We start from the raw sequence: 20,908 nt of genomic DNA, 5'->3' as shown, positions 1-20,908 counted from the left end.
CGCTAACACCCTACCCCCAACTCCAAGTCCCCTGACCTTCTGTAATAACCTCTTATGAGGTACTTTGTCAAACGCCTTCTGAAAATCCAGAAAGACCACATCCACCGGCTCTCCTCTATCGACCGCCCTAGACACATCCTCATAGAACTCCAGTAAATTTGTCAGACACGACTTCCCTTTAATGAAACCGTGCTGCGTCTGCTCTATCAAGCAATTGCCTTCAAGATGCCTCGCAATTTCCTCCTTAATGACAGATTCTAACATTTTACCTACCACAGACGTTAAACTAACCGGCCTATAATTCCCTGCCTTTTGCCTGGCACCCTTCTTAAACAACGGCGTAACATTAGCCGTTTAGCGACGTCTGGAAAATAACCACCAATGCATCCACTATAACCTCCGCCATTTCTTTCAGAACCCTCGGATGCATTCCATCTGGTCCTGGGGACTTGTCCACAATCAGCCCCTCCAGTCTGTCGAGCACCGCCTCTCTAGTAACAGTAATGTCATTAAGACCCTCCAGTCCTACCACCTTTCCATCGCTAACACCCGGCAAATTATTCACGTCCTCCTCCGTGAAGACAGAAACAAAAAAGTTATTCAATACCTTAGCCATATCCCCATCCCCTACCACTAGGTCCCCTTTCTCATCCTCTAAAGGACCAACGTTCACCCTAGCCAGCCTCTTCCTTTTTATATATTTATAAAAACTCTTGCTATCCTTTTTTATATTAAGCGCTAGCCCAGCTTCATAGTTTCTCCTACCCTCCTTTATCAACTTCTTTGTCAATCTTTGTTGACATTTAAACCTCTCCCAATCCTCTTCTCGCCCACTACTCTTAGCTACTCTAAATTCCTCCGCTTTTAATTTAACACTTTCCTTCACCTCCTTCGTTATCCACGGCTTATTACCTCTCCTCCTACAGTCCTTTTTGACCATCGGAATAAATTTCTGCTGAGCATCAAGAAAGATCTCCTTAAAGATCCTCCACTGCTCCTCAGCAGACCCTCCCTCCAATGCACTCCCCCAGTCCACATTCGCCAATTCTTCTCTCATCCTACCGTACTCCCCTCTATTCAAACAAAGGACGCGTGTCCGGGAACCCACTTTCTCCTCCTCCATCTGCACCAGAAACTCCACCATACAATGATCACTCTCTCCAAGAGGATCCTTCACCGCAAGGTCCCTAATTCTACCCGCCTCATTACATAGCACCAGATCCAAGATAGCTCGCTCCCTCGTCGGCTCCAACACACACTGTTCAAGGAAATTATCCCGGCAGCATTCCAAGAACTCCTCCTCGAGCCCACCGTGTCCAACATGGGTCGACCAATCAATACGCAGATCAGTCCCGCTAGTCTATCAAGCACTACCTCTCTAGTGATAGTAATCGTATTTAGGTCCTCATCTCCTACCATCCTTCTATCTTTAATATCCGGCAAACTATTTGTGTCCTCCTCTGTGAAGACCAAGGCAAAAAACTTATTTAAAGCCTCAGCCATTTCCTCATCACACACTGCTAAATCCCCCCTCTCATCCTCCAAGGGTCTAACGTTCACTCTTCTTCTTTATATATTTGTAAAAACTTTTACTGTCATTTTTTATATTTAGAGCTAGGCCATAACAATATTTATAATTATATTTAGGCCATAACAATGGCCCCATCCTACGAACGCTAAGCAGCTTATGAAGCATGTGGCACCCTATAACGAGATAAGAATTCCAGCAGCACCCAATCTGCAGCAAGTAAACATGGTGCTGTCCTTTCAGGCACTGCAGGGGCGCGGAAGACGGAGCACCTCCTTGTGAACCTGCTTTGCCATAAACAGGTCCAGGCAGTGGGCGACCAAGGAAATTGTCCAACATGACTGTCTGCTCCTCTATTGCGGCAACATTCATGGCCGGGTGTCCCTGCAGAGAGAGCATGCAAAGTCCACAGGCACCATCGGGGCCTTCCATACCTGTTGGGCCCTGCAGGGACTGAGGTGTATTACTGATCCTTTTAATCACATTTTGATTTGATGTTTTAAGTTTCCTTTACACTTTGGTTTATTTTGGTTGAGGCTGTGTGGAAATTAAGTTACAATAACAATGGCAGACAGCTCTATCAGCAAGAATGGGAAGTGCTTATGTGCAGACAAGACCTGGGTGAGGTCAGTGGTTGCTCATTCAGAGAAGGGACTAATTTAACCTTGCGTCATTTTCTTAAACACTGTGTTCCCAGCTGTGCACTGTGCACCGTGCACCTAGCAGTGCATCCCACTGTATGTGTTTTCCTTGTGCACAAGGAATAAAGCTTGGATGTTTGAGTACTCTTGGTGCCATAGTCTTGATTGTACCCAAGTGGACTACAGCTGCCCATTTTACTTTGTCCCTCAGTTTATTTGATTTAGTTTATTTGGTTTGCCAAAAATATGTCTTTCAAGCACAGCTTCATCATTTTACTGGCCATGGCAGCCTCTAAGATGCAGGAACACCACTGCAAACATCCATGCACTCGTGGCATTATGCCTGGAGCACTGCAAAGTACCTCAAGGAGAGCAATCATCAGTAATAGGTTATCACTTGACCTCCTGAGGACTGATCTAAATCTGGATAGCTACATCTCTGCAAACTGCATATTTTATGTGTGAAAAATGTTCAGGTCTCATCCTGGTACTGAGGAGATATTGCGGTTGAGGATGCTGTCATTTGTCATTCCACAGCGTGGAAGTGAGCCTGTGAGTGAGCCTACATTTGTGTGCATCAGCAGGACTTCAGTAGGACCATCATTAATACTAAAGGTCACTCATTAAGTGCTCACTCTTATATCATTCTACTGGATAGAGATATATTCGTGGAGGCAGAGGGCTTGTTTCTTCTCAGAACCACTGCTTCACTTGCCACAACAAATCTTGGACCGTCGAGGGTGAAGGTGCAAATGTGTGGGCACTGGCAAAATATGGCGGCGCGACCTTCCACCACGAGGCAACTGCTGGGTGGATGAATATCAGGCCATCCTGCCTCAAGATTCCACTAGCTTCTCATTGATGCATTAGCAGACAGTCAGGTGACAATCCACCATGCTGCCCAGTGAAATCACACCAACATTCCCTCCTACCACTCCACTGCTTTCTAGAACAAGAAATTTTACCCAGAAATTCTCACTTGATGTAGCTTTAAACATGAAGCATATATCAAGTAGGAATTTGAGGTTCAGATGTGAGTACTTCAATTATGATTAATGCACTGGTCTCTACACTTGAATTCCTGATGTGCATTTCCATCATGCAAAGTTCTAAAATGCCTTTCAAAAGATTCCTCTTGTACTTCTTCCACATGAAGTTCTCAAATTGATAGTCGTGAGGATTGCTGTCTGCTATGTGAAAGCACAGGTGTATTGCAGATGTAAATAAATTGTGGAATGCTTCTAAAACCTGAGATTGGAGTCACTGGCGAAAGTTTCAGCTCTTTTTTAAAAACACTGACTGGTGAAAAATGCTTAGTTTTATGTAGAGAAATATCTAAGCATTATAAGCAAACAAACAATTTACCAGCGTAAGCTTGCTTTGCCTAAAGGGTGTGTGAGGTTGCTCCTGGTCCAAAGCTCGGATACACTCTTTAAGCTAGAAAAGGAAGGAAAACAAGTACAATGTTGTTGTTGAATATGTGAATTTGAATACTTTGATACAAGTGAAATACCTCTTTATTTCATGTCAGGATCATTTTCCTCCCAAGTGAATTAAGGGCGTTATTTCACTCAATGTAAATCATCTAGAAAACAAACATTCCATCTCCTTCATCTTTTCCGCAATAATCCCAGATAATTTAGTCAGGATACAGACTTGACTAACCAACTTCTTGATAAATCTCAAGGCTTTGCAGTCAGTATAAGGAATTGTAAATCCTCCAGGTCCCTTTGAGATAGCTAATCTGTGCTGCCCATCCACCACCCCCCCACCCCTCTGGTTCCCACTAACAACGGGACCCTGAATTCCGTCCAACTTATGACCTACTTTGGAGCTAATGGGAAACCTACAGGTTCTGCAATGTCTACCTGCCTAAAGCTGGGATGAAATGAGGCTGCCAGTTAAAATCTGAAAGGCCTCATAATAGAATTCTTGGGTGAAAGCTGGTCATCTCTACAGCTTCCTGTTGGCAATTAAAGTTATATCCTGCATTACACTACTGCACAGTGCAGCACATTAATAGAATATATCTCTCCTGATTAATTGTATTTAAGTTTTTTTAAAATTCTCTAGTAATGGTCATTTATACAAATAACTCACGGCCAAGAGACTCTGATTTATTTCTGCTCCTTCAATTTTAGTTTGTTTGTCGGAATCCCTGGCATCAGCAGCTCTCTCACTCCCAGCCAGGTCGATGAAAGAAATCCTAGGCAGAGAATCAGTATAAGACCTGAAGTTATATTTGTTTGTAAACATGAACAGATAAAGATTCCTGCTTTGTGGTGAAGACCAATATTTTGCTGAATTGGTTTTAATGCTTGTTCTTGGAATATGGGTAATATTTAGGCCCCTCTCTTATTGACCAGGCAACCAGGTAGCTTGTTAGGCCATCTCTATGGCATTAAAAATCAAACACAACTTATATAACTGTAGTTAGGTATAGTCAAGGATTGAGTAGCAAGCCCCTTTACCTGAAGGACATCAATGAACAAGTTATGAATTGGGTTTTGGGACAATCAGGCAATTTTCAGATTAATTTTTAAAAAAATAAACTGATAATTTGTAGTCTATCATTAATTGAATTCAATATTACAAATGCGGGACTTGAAATCTAAACTTCCACGTACAATCTAGTACTAAAGCATTACCAAACCAGCAGCAATGGATTATATGTTTCCAATATCACGGTCTTCTGTCAGCATATTCCATCATAATCATACATGTAAATAAATAGCGGATCCGTTATTTATCCAGAGGCGTGAATCAGGAGACACAAATTCCACCCAGCAACACTCAAATTTAAACTCAATTAAATAAATCTATAAAACAAAGTCAAATCAGTCTGACCTCAGTGGTTGGTAAGTTGATGGGGAGGATTCTGAGGGACAGGGTTTATGAGCATTTAAAGTAGTTTAACATGATCAAAAGTAGTCAGCATGGCTTTGTCAAGGGCAAGTTGCGTCTTACGAGTGTGGTTGAGTTCTTTGAAAATGTGACTAAACACATTGACGAAGGAAGAGCAGTGCATGTGGTTTATATGGACTTCAGCAAGGCGTTCAATAAGGTCCCCCGTGCAAGACTTCTTGAGAAAGTGAGAGGGCATGGGGTCCAAGGGTCTGTTGCCTTGTGGATCCAGAACTGGCTTGCCTGCAGAAGGCAGAGTGTGGCTGTGGATGGGTCTTTTTCCACATGGAGGTCGGTCACCAGTGGAGTGCCCCAGGGATCCGTTCTGGGACCCTTGCTGTTTGTAATTTTCATAAATGACCCGGATGAGGAAGTGGAGAGATGGGTTGGTAAGATTGTCGATGACATGAAGGTTGGTGGTGTTGCGGATATCTGGAGGGATGTCAGAAGTTGCAGCAAGGTAGATAGGTTACAAGACTGGGCAGAGAAGTGGCAGATGGACTTCAACATGGATAAATGTGTAGTGGTCCATTTCGGCAGGTCCAATGGGACGAAGGAGTATAATATCAAGGGTAGGACTCTTAGCAGTGTAGAGGATCAGAAGGACCTTGGGGTCTGGGTCCATAGGACTCTCAAATCAGCCTTGCAGGTGGAGGATGTGGTCAAGAAGGCGTATGGTGTACTAGCCTTCATTAATTGAGGGATTGAATTTAGGAGTGGGAAGATAATGCTGCAACATTATAAGACCCTTGTCAGACCCCACTTGGAGTACTGTGCGCAGTTCTGGTCGCCTCACTACAAGGAGGATGTGGAAGCTATTGAAAGGGTGCAGAGGAGATTTACGAGGATGTTGCCTGGATTGGGTGGCATGCCATATGAGGATAGGTTGAGGGAGCTCGGTCTTTCCTCCCTGGAGAGATGAAGGACGAGAGGTGACCTGATAGAGGTTTATAAGATGTTGAGAGGTTATAGAAAAGGTGGATTCTCAGAGGCTATTTCCCAGGGCTGAAATGGTCGCTACAAGAGGACACAGGTTTAAGGTGCTGGGGAGTAGGTACAGAGGAGATGTCAGGGGTAAGTTTTTCACCCAGAGGGTGGTGGGTGAGTGGAATTGGCTGCCGCTGGTCGTGGTGGAGGCAAACTCGTTAGGGTCTTTTAAGAGACTTCTGGATGAGTACATGGGATTTAATGGGATTGAGGGTTATAGATAGGCCTGGTAGGTAGGGATATGAAGAATCTGGTACGTGTCCTCAGACTTTTGTATCTTTTTCCAATGGAAGAAGATGGAAGAGAGAATATCCAGGGGTGCATGGGGTTCTTAATTGTGCTGGCTGCTATTCTGAGGCAGTGGGAAGTGTAGACAGAGTCAATGGATGGTAGGCCGTTTGCGTGATGGATTGGGCTACATTCACAACATTTTGTAGTTTTTTGCAGTCTTGGTCACAGCAGGAGCCATACCAAGCCCTGTGTGATACAACCAGAAAGAATGCTTTTCATGGCACATCTGTAAAAGTTGATGAGAGTTGCAGTGGACACGCCAAATTTCCTAAGCTTCCTGAAAAAGTAGAGGCGTTGGTGGGCTTACTTAACTATAGCATTGGCATGGAGGGACCAGGACAGGTTTTTGGTGATCTGGATACCTAGAAACTTGAAGCTCTCGACCACTTCCATTTTGTCCCTGTTAATGTAGACAGAGGCATGTCCTCTGCAACGTCTTCTGAAGTCGAATGACAATCTCTCATTTTGTTGACATTGAGGAAGAGATTATCGTCATTTTGCACCAGTTTACCAGATTGTCTATCTCATTCCTGTACTCCGAGTCATCATTGTTTGAGATCGGACCCACTATGGCGGTGTCACCAGCAAACCTGAAAATTGAGTCGGAGGGAAACTTGGCCACACAGTCATAGATGTATAAGGAATATGGTAAGGGGCTGAGGACACAGCCTTGTAGGGCATCGACATTGAGGATGATTGTAGAGGAGGTGTTGTTGTCTATCCTTACTGATTGTGGTCTATGGGTTAGGAAGTCTAGGGTCCAATCGCAGAGGGAGGAGCTGAGCTCCAAGCCATGGAGTTTGGAGATGAGTTTCATAGACATAATTGTGGTGAAGGCTGAGCTGTAATCAATAAATAGGAATCTGGCATAGGTGTCTTCATTATCTAAGTGTTCCAACGTTGAATGCATGGCTAGGGAGATGGCATCTGCTGTGGCACCGTTGTGGTGATATGCGAACTGTAGTGGATCGAGGCAATCTGGGAGACCAGAATTGATTTGTGCCATGACTAACCATTCGAAGCACTTCATAATGGTGGATGTCAGAGCCACCAGACAATAGATATTGAGGCATGTCATGCTGCCTGGCTTTTCTTTTGTACCGGGATGATGTCACCTTCTTGAAGTAGGTAGGGACCTCAGGTTGGTGTAAAGAGAGGTTAAAGATGTCTGCGAATACCCCTGCCAGCTGGCCTGACAGGGTCAGAGCACTCACCTGGGAACCCTTCCGGGCTAGTCATTTTCCGTGGGTTGACTTTTGAGAAGGCTGCTCTGATGTCTGCGATGGCGACCTCAGATATAGGTTCAGATACCTCAGACAGAGGTTCATCCGAGGCTTCCTGGTTAGAGAGCATGCTCTCGCTGACCTCTTGTTCAAAGTGGGCGTAGGATGCATTGAGCTCATCAGAAAGGGGTGCATTAGTGCCAGTGATTTTACAGGCCTTCATCTTGTAGCTTGCTAGATCATCTCAAAGGGCATTTAAGAGTCAAGCACATTGCTTTAGATCTGGAGTAGACCAGAACATGTAAAACTGGCAGGTTTCCTAGTCATCATGAACCTTTTGTTCCATATTTTTATTGAATTCAAATTTGACCATATGCACTCGTAGGATTCAAACCCAGATCCCCAAGCATTAGTCTAGGTTATTAGTCCAATGACAATACCACCATCTTCCCATTAAGGAGGCTGATCTACATCTGATGCTGGACCCACAGCAACATTATTGACTCTAAGCTAGCCTTTGAAATGATCTTGTAAATCCCTCATAGGTATGAGCTCCATTCTATCTATTTAACATCAATTGAGAATGGACAATAAATGCTCGCCTTGTCAGAAAACCCCATTTTCCATAAATGAATAAATAAAAGTACTGTTAGTGTTCACATATATATTATCATGGACCAAATATATATATGCCTGCTGTTAAAATACAAAAATCATGTACCTGCTACAAATTTTGCAACCTACGGATTTTTAAATTCTGTGAAATATAAATAAGAACGTTTTACCTTCCAACAATTGTATCATCTGAATTCTTAAGCTGGATTTGAATAATAGCATGTGAACGTGAGGAGTCTGCGTTTATCCCAGAAGCACCTGTACTCCGTGCTTTACCACCCATGGAAATCACCTGAAAGGAGATCCAAAACTAGCTAATAAAATCAAAGAATTACTTTACATATTTCATTTAGATCCAAAGCAAAATACATGATGAGTTACAGATGAGTATTTAGCTTATTGTTTTAATGTTTTTGGTAGTTACTGTTAAATCAGTGGAAATACTTAATTTACTGATTAGTATTTTTTTAAAGTGGTTGGAGTTTTAGGACATGAATCATTTATTTTGGGTGCTATGAGTAGCTATAGGCATAGTAAATAGTATCTGTGATGCGTACACTTATGGGTCGAGTCATGCCGTACATCATATTAGTGAAGACACTAGCATGGTCACTGGAAGTATATAGAATAAGCAAATCATGTCATTAACCAGTGTTCAAAGCCAATTTGACACTAGTAGATTTTGGCATCCAACATTCCAGCTGCCAACATTCCAATACGCCTGTTGATTCAATTCTATAAGTGTTTAGTGATTTCTAACACTGTTTAAACTTGCAAAAATCTGCAGGGAGTAGTGCGGCATGTTCTCAAGGAATAATGCTGATTTCTGGATTTGAAATAAACCAAATACTCCCAGACGTAGCTGTACTAGTAGGCATTTTGCTTGTGGAAAACAAGCAAAGGATATGAAGATCAGGACAAACTTCTGGAAGAGAAAGAGGAGGAGGAAAAGAAGGAGGCTGTCAAAAGGAGGACAAATCCATCCAGGCTAATAAGAGAACAATTCTTGTACCTGAATCTCATGGGGAGACAATATTGCAGACATTCAAACTTCAGTAAGGATGTCATAACTAAAATTTACCATTTGCTGGAGCAATGAATTCGGTGAGAGCTATCAAATGGACATCTTGGCTTCAGTGTGATTGAACAGGACCATTTACCAGCCTCAGCATGTTCCTGGAGATCCATCTTCTTTCTTCCATGGTGGGTCAGTAATGTTGGATGCCTTTTAAATATGGCAACCAGAAATGGCAGCGGCACATGCACATTCAAGCCCGCCCCATCTAGGAATACAGCGCTAAACCCCCAAATGCATAATTAACGAGGTCAGGGCCAGAAGATATGGTATGGTTTTGTCTTGGCCTCCACAGCTGGAAACATTCCACCACAGGATTTAGTCCCAAATGGAAGAACTCCACCTTGTGAAAGTGCTTCTTTAGCTGTAAATCCCACTGGGAACCCTGAAATTGCAAAAGGTGCTAAATAAAATGCAAGCCTTTCTTTTTGTTTTTCTTTGTCCTCGGGAATAAAAATTGGCTGACTTGCTTCACTGTGTAACACAGGGCATTAATTAAACAGTTTAGCAAACAAACTGTAGAACTTTGTAAAATTAATACTGGACCTAAGATCAAAAAATCTTGTAATTACCTCCAACAAAGACTGTACTCCATCCACTTGAATTTCATGTAATCCTACAATTTGCACTGTATGGTTGCCATCTTCCCTAGCAAACAGCCTAGCAATGAAAATATGGAAAGTCATAAATACATAACTAAAGTAACACTGTTTGCAGACTTCAAAATTAAGTGCAAACAAACAATATTTAACAAATATTTCTGCAAAGAAGTACTCAAGTTGTTTAGGTATGTTCATGATTCTACTGCACACTGTGCAAAGAGGAAACCTTCTTACCGAACCATAATACTAATTGTGGAAGATTTTCTGCTGCACTAATAATGCAATCTGATTGAGATCAGAAGTCCGAAATTTGTTTTTGTTTACTTTATTCCAATCCAATCAAGTCAAATTAAAGCCAATTCAGAGTCCCAACAAGTTGGGACATTCCTGATCCAACTGATAAGACAGGCTCTCACCTCCTGTCTTGGGCTTGATCTACATGATCCAAGCTGAAATACAGGAACCATCCCCCACTCCACAAAAAATCCAACTGCAAAATTATTTTTAAGTAAGCAATTTAGCTAATAATATGAAAGTTATTTTAAATGAATGATATCAAACCCAGAAGTTTAAAGTTCAGAAGATCAATCAGCTCATCATATTTCCACTCTTTTTGCTGGAACAATCAAAATTTACCTCACTACACTGTTCTCTGTCCATAGCCTTCAATATACGGGACATGTTTGGCACAACTTTGTGGGCCGAAAGGTCTGTACTGTGCTGTGGTTTTTCTATGTTCTATATTGCTGCCTGAAATATGTATTCTCTTTTAACAGATGTATTGTCTGTGACCTCCACTCAAAGGGATTAATTTTGACTTGGGATGATAGAGTAAGATTAGTGTTATCAGATCAGCCATCTATTACTGTACAACTCCTGTGTAGAATGGATTAATCGCGAAACGTTGGCTCTATTCTCTCCCCACAGATGCTGTCAGACCGCCTGAGATTTTTCAGCATTTTCTGTTTTTGCTTCATTCATCCTTGATCCACTTGACCTTTAGCCTACATCAAGTTCAGCTAATTATTTCAAAACCATAAGACCTTGATTATATTTCCGCTCCTGTTTCCAATATATAGTTTCTAAAAGAGCATCAATTAGCAAACAGGTCCAGTTGAAGCATTTAGAAATGTTCCTTATTGCCAAAATTGATACCAAACTTAAACAGATCAACCAGTTCAGGACATGAAGCAATTCAAGGGGAACTTGCTCACACAATGAGTAATTAATTCCAAAGCAATTCCAATTGGATGGCAAAGAAGATCTCCACCATTCAACAGGTTCTGAGACAGTTTGATGGAGGGAGAGGTCAACTTGAATGAGCTAGGTGGTTAAGCAGTTTTTCTAGGCTTGTACTCGTTAGAGTTTAGAAGAATGAGGGGAGATCTCATTGAGACGTATAAGATGATGAACGGGATGGATAGGATAGAGGTGGAAAGACTCTTCCTGCTCAGAAAGGATAGTAGGACTAGGGGGCACAGCCTCAGGATAAAGGGGGGGCGGTTTAGAACGGAGTTGAGGAGGAACTTCTTCACTCAAAGGGTGGTGAATCTCTGGAATTCTCTGCCCGTTGAAGTGGTGGAGGCTGCCTCGCTAAATATATTTAAGACGCGGGTTGATGGGTTTTTGATAAGAGAGGGTATTAAGGGTTATGGGGAGAGGGCGGGAATGTGGAACTGAGCCACGACAGATCAGCCATGATCTTATTGAATGGCGGGGCAGGCTCGAAGGGCTAGATGGCCTACTCCTGCTCCTATTTCTTATGTTCTTATGTTCTGATCTATATTTATTTTTCTGATCTATGCAAGGGGAAGAATGGACAATCGTATTTGTCTACAAAGCATCATGTTAACCTATAGTTTAGAAGAATGAGGGGAGATCTCATTGAGACGTATAAGATGATGATGAATTGGATAGGATAGAGGTGGAGAGACTCTTCCCGCTCAGAAAGGATTGTAGGACTAGGGGGCATAGCCTCAAGATAAAGGGGGGGCGGTTTAGAACAGAGTTGAGGAGGAACTTCTTCACTCAAAGGGTGGTGAATCTCTGGAATTCTCTGCCCGTTGAAGTGGTGGAGGCTGCCTCGCTAAATATTTTTAAGACGCGGGTTGATGAGTTTTTGATGAGAGAGGGGATTAAGGGTTATGGGGAGAGGGCGGGAATGTGGAACTGAGCCACGACAGATCAGCCATGATCTTATTGAATGGCGGGGCAGGCTCGAAGGGCTAGTTGGCCTACTCCTGCTCCTATTTCTTATGTTCTTTATGTTCTATGATGAATGCATGCACCTTTCAATGTTCATTTTGAAAAATATTAACCAAATGTATTGAACTGCCATATAACAGCAGGTCAGAGGTTGGGAAATTCTGCGTCGAGTTGCTCACTCCCCAGAACCTGTCTACCGTCAACAAGGTAGAAATCAAGAGGGTGATGGAATATTAAGGCGTAAGATGCAGAAGCAGAATTAGGTCATTTGGCCCATCAAGTCTGCTCTGCCATTCAATCATGGCTCATGTGTTTCTCAATCCCATTCTCCCTCCTTTTCCCCACAACCTTTGAGGCCCTTACCAATCAAGAAGCTATCTATCTCTGTCTTACATACATGCAATAATTTGGCCTCCACAACCTTCTGTGGCAACGAATTCTGCAGATTCACCACCCTCTGGCTGAAGAAATTCCACCTCAACTCACTGCTAAAGGGTCGTCCCTTTACTCTGAGGCTGTGCCCTTGGATCCATATGGGCAGCACTGACACAGTGATTAGCACTGCTGTCTCACAGTGCCATGTACACGAATTCCATTCCCAGCTTAGGTCACTGCCTGTACAGAATCTGCATGTTCTCCCTGTGTCTGCATGGATTTCCTCCAAGTGGTCCGGTTTCAAAGAATCGCTACAGGAGGCCATTCGGTCCATCAAGCCTGCACCAACAACAATCCTACCCAGGCCCTATCCCGGTAACCCCACGTATTTATTGTGCTGGTCCCCCTGACACTAAGGGGCAATTTGACAAGGCCAAATCAACATAGTCTCCACATCTTTGGAATGTTGTACTCATTCCCACAGCCTCCCATAGTCTGAAATACATGCTGGTTAGGTGCATTGGCCATGCTAAATTTTCCCTCAGTGTACCCGAACAGGTGCAGGAGTGTGCCAACTAGGGGATTTTCACAGCAACTCCTCTGCTCTGCGTTAATGTAAACCCACTTATGACACTAATGAATAAACTTTCAACTTTATAAAAACTAATGGAAATATCTTCTTCATGTCCACTGTCATTGGGTCAAAAACCTGGAACTCCCTTCCTAACAGCAGTATAGATGCATTTACACCAGATGGACTGCAGTGGTTCAAGAAGGCAGCTCAACACCAACTTCTCATGGGCAATTAGGAATGGGCAATAAATAAGAACATAAGAACATAAGAAATAGGAGCAGGAGTAGGCCAACTAGCCCTTCGAGCCTGCCCCGCCATTCAATAAGATCTGTCGTGGCTCAGTTCCACATTCCCGCCCTCTCCCCATAACACTTAATCTCCTCTCTTATCAAAAACCCATCAACCCGCGTCTTAAAAATATTTAGCGAGGTAGCCTCCACCACTTCAACGGGCAGAGAATTCCAGAGATTCACCACCCTTTGAGTGAAGAAGTTCCTCCTCAACTCCATTCTAAACCACCCCCACTTTATCTTGAGGCTGTGCCCCCTAGTCCTACTATCCTTTCTGAGCGGGAAGAGTCTCTCCACCTCTATCCTATCCATCCCATTCATCATCTTATACGTCTCAATGAGATCTCCCCTCATTCTTCTAAACTCTAACGTGTACAAGCCTAATTTATTCAGCCTCTCCTCATAGCTCAACCCCCTCAACTCCGGCATCAGCCTAGTAAACCTCCTCTGCACTCCCTCCAAGGCCAAAATATCCTTGCGTAAGTACGGCTGGCCTTGCTAGCAACACTCACATCCCACAAAAGAATTTCAAATCAGTGTTTTAATATTTACTTTCAATATTCGTGAGGGGACATTTTCTAAAAGTTTTGTATTACGTAACATCAGGAATTCCAAACGACATTTTTTCTAAGATGGTAGTTTTACAATAGTTTCCTATCTGAACCCTGTTTCCATCTTGTCCTAAAAACATATTTGCATTATCATACCTTTTTCGCCCATTGAGCAAGTCATACAGTTGGCCACAATATATTTCATAAAAGCTAATCCAGATGAAAAGCACTCTGTCTTGCTCAGATGTCTGCAGCCTCATGAAGATGTCCTCAGCAGCAAGTGCATATAGCCCTGGATGTTGATCAGTTCCAATCATAGTATGCGTTTTTCCAGCTCCTGTCTGCCCATATGCAAAACAAGTTGCCATTCCACTAAAGATGTTAAAATGAACAAAATCAAAAAAAGATACAAAATGAGAATTCACAGATTCAGCTTCTGTTTACTAAATGTGGATTGCACACTCTTTCTCATAAAGACATACCCAACTTACCTAGATCAGAGAGCTTAATACATCAACTGCCAGGTTTACCTCGTGACCACTCTACCTTGAGGATATTTTGACCCTGCTTCTATCCATGACCCAAAGACGACAACAAATTTATGGAAGAATTGTACGGCTACTCCAAGTGATGACTGGAGTTGAAAACTGATGTAATCATATGGTACAAACATGGAGATCGTCTCTCCTGAAAAGAAACTGGCTAAAGCTGCCAAGACCCTAAGCTCGGAAATTCCCAGACTAAATCTCTCATCTCTTTTTATCCTCAAAACACTCCTTAAAAACCCCACCTCATTGATCTAGCTTTTGATCATCAGTCCTAATATCTCCTCATGAGTCTTATTAAATTTTGTTCCCTGCCCTTCTATGAAATATATCGGGACAAATATATTTTGTCAAAAGGCTCCATATAAATTTATGGTGTGGGTTTTGCTAAACCACCTGTTAGCAACTGATTGGATACATATCCTTTTAAACTGGTGAAAAACTTTGTGAAATGTGTTAATACCCTACCTACCATTTTCATCAAAAGTCATATGGTTAACAGTTTTAGTTTATTTGTTCACTTTTATTGACTGACTACCTGACAGATCTGTCCTGGGCCTAACTGAATCTGACTTTAATGTATTAGAAGCAGAAACAAGAGGAGTACACAAGAGAAATGGGAATAGAAAGATATGCTGAGATACCGAGATGAAGGAGATGGTATTGGAAGAGGTTCGTGTGGAGTATTAAAACGACAGACTGGTGAGCCAAATGGTCTTCATGTTCTACGTGATGTATCAATTAGGATTTCTGTAACTAGGAAGCTTTAGAAAAAATAATTCAGTTAAGTTTATCTGTAGAAGGAAATTCTTCAACTTCACACTAAACACTGATTTGAAAAATCATATGCAGCTTATAACAGAATCTATCAGTGCTGTTGGAGGCACAAGAACACAAGAGATAGGAGCTGATCTAGGTTTACAACTCCCCTTTCTCGTGGGCTCCCCATATCCCTTAATTCCCTGAGATCAAAAAGCTGTTTATCCCAACCTTATAAAAAACCAATGATGAATGATCCATAACCCTTTGGGGTAGATGATTCTAAAGATTCACACAACTTTCGAGTGGGTAGATTTTTGATCTCAGTACTAAATGATCAGCCCCTTATCCTGAAATTGTGCCCCTATGATTTAGTTTCCCTTGCCAGTGAAAGCAACCTTTCCATGTCCACCCTGTCAAGCCACTTGCGAATCTTATATGTTTCAATTAGATCACCTCCGATTTCAAAGTGCCAGGGAATATACACCTAATTTATCCAGCCTCTCACAACAGACCAATCTTTCATCCTGTAGCACAAGGTTGGAATAGGTCCCAATTGCCCATTAGCTATCAAAGTCCTGGAGGTTACCACTGACCAGAAATTGAACTAGACTATCAATATAAATACTGTGGCTACCAGGGCAGGTCAGAAGCTGGGAATTCTGCAGACAGTAACTCATCTCTTCACTCCCCAAAATCTGACCATCATCTACAAGGCACAAGCCAGGAGTCTGATGGCATACTCTCCAGTTATCTGGATAAATGCAGCTCCAAAAAACCCCCGAAGGTCAACACAAACCAGTCAACTTGATTATCATCCCATTTATGACCATAAATATTCACTTCCTTCACCACCAATGCAGTGACAGCAGTGTGCACCGCCCTCAAAATGCAGTGCAGCAACTCCCCAAGGCTCCTTTGACAGCATCTTCCAAACCCACACTTCTGACACCTAGAAAGACAAAGCAGCAGATATATGGTAACACCAGCACTGGCAACTTCTCCTCTAACCCACTCATCATCTTGACTTGGAACTATAATCACCATTCCCTCACTGTCCCTGGGTTAAAATCCTGGAATGCCTTTTCTAACATGTGATGTTAGTGTACCTTTAACAGGTTTTTTTAAAATCATGGTCACAGCCTTTGGGGATATCATTGTTGGAAGGAGGGAAAAAAGACTGCAGGCAGGTCAAGTGACTGAAATTTTTAAGCTTTCAGTTTCATTTTGGCTGCAGTGTTACAGGCAGTCTTGGAAGCAAGCTGGAAAAGAAATCTCTTTCTCTCTTTTGCTTTGAAAATTTGACCAGTTAGCTGAAAGAAAGGCTTGTTGCCATGATACAGTAAAGAATCTTGCTGTGGTGTTTTGGGGGAGTTGATACGACTACAAACTGCTGAGTTTTCAAGATAATTTGAAATCAGCATTAAACCCAGCAAACTGGATTCCAGAGTCATGTAAGCTTTAGCCTGTGCAGTAATAAATCTGTTGAAAGGGATTTGTTTATTGTATTTTAGTTTTGATTGGAACATCATTAGGGTTATACATTGGTTTGGTTGTTTTTGTTTGTAATTAATAAAAGTTCTTGCTAATTTTCTTACTATGCATGTTAACTATATTTTTAAATAAACTTTGTTTGATAAAAGTTTCCTTGTGGGTCTTTTGAATCATACCTGATTATCCTAGCCAAATTCAAGGTGCAAAATTTATGATTCAGGTGGGTTTCATAAAACACTTTGGTGTTTCTAACCTGAACCATAGCAAACAGCACTGTAGGTGTAGCTACACCACATGGACTACAGCTGTTCAAGGCAACAGCTCACCAGCACCTACTCAAGGGCAAATAGCAATGGGCAATAAATGCTGGCCTTGCCAGCAATGGCCACATTCCATGAAAGAATAGAAAGTAACATATCAGCTATTCAACATGTGATATCAGAATCCTCAGATCCATTACAGAGTAGACAATGATACAGGCAGATACTGAAAAAAGTGGTATTTTTATATTGTTTTGAAAGCTATGAATCTACCAAAAATGTAGGTTTTTTTTCCCCCCAGACTTGATTTTGGTGAGGGAACCCACCTATCAAGAGCACACATCACAATTTCTATTGAGCAGTAGATACCAATGATCCCCTTTTTCGGCAGATGACACTTCCCACCAGAAGCACAAAGTCAGAAAATTATTCTGCAATATCAGGGCTTATGTTCCTCCAAGTCATCCATATTTTCAAAACAAAATGCTCTGAATTACATTTGATATTGTGGAATGGGTGGAATCTTGTAAAGCTCCTGAGAGATGGAAATAAGGTAGGCAGGACACAGAATTGAGCAGGAGGCGATTGTTCTGTTTTGCAACAGTGGAATGAAGAGAGGTGCTCAGATCTTCATAAAACTTCAATAAAAATATTGTAATTATTCAACCACCAAAAAAATCATTTGTCCTGCATCATTTCATGGTATGAAACGGCACATCCTTCCACTTAGTATGAACAATGTTATATGAGATCCTTTAGTTTATGTATAAAGAAAAGCAAATGATGACAACAGTGATGAAATAAAAGTAACATACCCGCTGAAAACATGTTGGATGAGAGGATAAGCAGTCTTCAAGTACACATCATAATTGGTACAAGTCTCCTCAAATGCTTCATCAAAATAAAACACATGCTGAAAATGAATCACATACTGATTTAATTTTAAAAAATAAAAACTGAAAATGGGAAATGATTGATTAGAAAATCTCAATATGAGAATGCTAGCACTTGTAAGGGAGAGTGGCTATTGCTGACAGATAATGAGGCTGAGATATGGTTTGAAGGTTTCCTTAAAATAAGACTCGGAAAAGGATCTTTTTCATTCCAGTAGACATTACATCACGATCACTGGACATGATTAATATTTTACTGAAAAAGCAAATAAATACTCCATGTATAATATTGCCAGTTTAACCCTTGCAGACAAGAGACTCCGCCATGAACTCTGAGTACCCCACAGACTCCTTGGGGTCACCTTCATACCTCTCCCAATCCTGCATGGAATCAGCCAGCTCACCTAACTTCTGGACAACTCCCAAGACCTATTTGAAGCAGTGATGAACCTATTAGAAAGAGAATTCAATTCCTGCTGTCAGTTTTCATTGAGCAACTCAACCACATTTTGGCAAGGCTGATGAGTCACCATGAGGCTTCCATTAAAAGATCTGACTGGAGGAAGTGAAGACCAGCAGGAGCATCTCCTCCAAAACCAAGAGATAGAATCCTCAAGATTAGGAAAAACGAGGCCTGGACAGAGATAGCTGACAGGGTCAGTGCACACTAGCATTTCCTCCAGAACCCGGTTTGAATCAGGAAGAGGTAAGATGCTTGCAAAAACTGCATGGATGAGTAGAGCTCTTCACTGCTCCACAACTCTCACAAAAATAATCTCAGCCTTTCCTCGCTGCTTTCAACAATTTCCTACCATCCACCACAACTTTTATCCTTGGCTATACCTATTCCTATTTCTTCTCTTCACACCATTTTCTAACATACTACCCCACCAAACCACTATTCCTACTGTTCGTTCTTCACTTTACACATTCCCTTTGCATTAATCATCAAAATCCACCATATCTGCATTCCATCTTGCTTCTTCACCTCACAATACAAGCCCTACATATCTTTATTGACTTCCTCAACAGTCACGCTCTAAATCTCACCCTATCTTTCCACAAGAATAGACAATGGAAGGAATTTTACCGTCCTGCTGGAGGTAGGAACAGGGTTAGCAAACCTGAAAGCTTTAGATTTTTGCCTGTAAAAACAAATTTCCTCTCTCGCCTTGGCCTAGCTCGTTTCACATGGCTTTTTTCATGGATAAGAGGGATTTGGATCACAACCCTGCAAACATGTCCACTGAAGTCAGGATCACAATTTAAAACGGTGCAGCAAAATTGTTTTTTTCTTAACACACACTATTTTCATCTGCTGATGCACATTTGTGAGCCTCCATCAAGTCATGACCACTTCTGCCAAGTGAGGAATTGGTGTGGGGCATCCTTCTTGCAGCATTTTCTGCAAAATTCTGATACTTGTCTGCTAGTCAAGGATTCTCTGTCAGGGAGGAATAAAGACTCATTTACTACCTCAGCCTCCATGCATAAATCTCCTTTTTTTGATCCCTAATTGGCCCCTACTCCTCGTTTTTACCACTCTTAATACTTATACGCCTGTTATCCCTTTTATGTTAATTGCTAGTCTCACATTCTCTACTTTTCTTATTTGCTTTTTCCAATTCCCTTCTGAGCCTTTTAAAGTTGGTGTGGTTCTTACTTAACATCTGTCACAAGCACTTAAGCTGCTTCATCTTACCCTCTATCTTTTTCACCCTACCTATCCCCACCTTGACTTTAACTGAACCATCTCTTATTTAAAAGCAGCCATAGTTCAGCTACAGTTTTGCATGCTAGTCTTTGATTCCAATTTATCAAAGTCAGATACATTCTTACCCTATAAAAGCTGACTTCCCCCCCCCAAGTTAATTATTCTTGTTCCTGAAACTTTTCTATAGTCAACCTAAACCTTATTATACAATGATTACTGCCACTCAAATGTTCTTCAACTGATCACACAATCACTTAACCCAGCTCATTCTCAAGTCCTGCAACACCTCCTTCCTCTTTGGACTGGACAAGAACTGCTTTAGAAAATTCACCTGAACACACTCTAGGGGCTCTTGTCCCCTCTGCCTTTTTCACTACAACTACTTCAGTCTACATTCACATAATTAAAGTCCTCCATTATAACTACTCAATAATTCTTGCACTTCTCTCTAATTTCCTTGCAAATTTGCTCCTCTAAATCGCTCTCTTTAGTTGGTGGCCCATTGACTACACTGAGCCCAAAGATTACACTGTGTAATTGCATAGTTTTTGACTGTTAGCTCTAGCCAAATAAATCATGTCCTTGACCCCTCTGGGACATCCTCCCTTGCTAGCACTGCAATGTCCATCTTAATCAATACACCAGAGTTTCTGGACACCTTGTGTCCAGGAATATTTAATACCCACCCTGCTCTTCTTTGAGCTAAGTCTCGGTCATAGTCACAACGTGTTTCCAAGTGGTTACCTGCATTTGCAACTTACCAATTTTATTTATTACACTCTGCACATTCACACATATGCACTGTAACCCTAATTTAGATTTTATTACTTTCCCTCTTACTCTGAACATAATTAATATCTTATTTTCTCTGGGTATCTTAATCCAGCACTATTTGTCTATCCCAAAATTCTGTACTTGGCATTCCTCTTTATTGTCTGCTGGTTCCCTCACCACTACCAAGTTAATGTAAGCTTTCCCAACAGCACCAGCAAAGCATCTCACAAGGAAATTGGTCCTGGTTCTGTTTAGGCGCACCCCTTCAGGCCTCCAAATATCTCTTCTCCCCAGAATTGATCTTAATGTCCCAAGAATCTCCAGTCTGCATCATCTCTCTAGCCATGCATTCATCTGTTCTATCCTCCCCCTCACCCCCCTCCCCCCATGCAGTTGAGCCAGCCATGGTGCCATGAACTTGGTTCAATGTTCAGAATTGAATAGTGGCTGGAGTGAAGTGTACTGTGACTCCTGTACTACCTACTCATTTCTTCTCAACTGCCTGAAAGTCACACATTCCCCCTCTGCCTGCATACTCTTAAGCTGCAGCATGACCACATCTATAAACATGTTATCCACAAAGCTGAGTGTCACTGTGATGCAAGGTA

At 41.9% G+C, this 20,908-nt stretch overlaps 1 protein-coding gene across 1 annotated transcript in view; it reads right to left on the bottom strand.

Moving 5' to 3' along the window:
• The window catches only part of LOC145349217 (kinesin-like protein KIF24), a 68,391-nt gene that overhangs the window by 28,090 nt on the left and 19,393 nt on the right, over nt 1-20,908 (bottom strand). Inside the window, exons 5-10 of the mRNA XM_080197677.1 lie at nt 17,735-17,832; nt 14,018-14,233; nt 9,837-9,924; nt 8,360-8,481; nt 4,270-4,375; nt 3,535-3,606 (exon numbers count right to left, since the gene is read on the bottom strand). Of these exons, the coding sequence (XP_080053803.1) occupies nt 3,535-3,606; nt 4,270-4,375; nt 8,360-8,481; nt 9,837-9,924; nt 14,018-14,233; nt 17,735-17,832 (702 nt within the window). The remainder of the gene's footprint in view (nt 1-3,534; nt 3,607-4,269; nt 4,376-8,359; nt 8,482-9,836; nt 9,925-14,017; nt 14,234-17,734; nt 17,833-20,908) is intronic.

This window comes from Carcharhinus amblyrhynchos, chromosome 1, assembly GCF_965287045.1.
Source record: "Carcharhinus amblyrhynchos chromosome 1, sCarAmb.v2.hapA, whole genome shotgun sequence".
NCBI classification, from domain to species: Eukaryota; Metazoa; Chordata; class Chondrichthyes; order Carcharhiniformes; family Carcharhinidae; genus Carcharhinus; species Carcharhinus amblyrhynchos.
The sequence above is the reverse complement of the archived record's forward strand: the minus strand, read 5'-3'. Positions and strand labels throughout refer to the sequence as shown.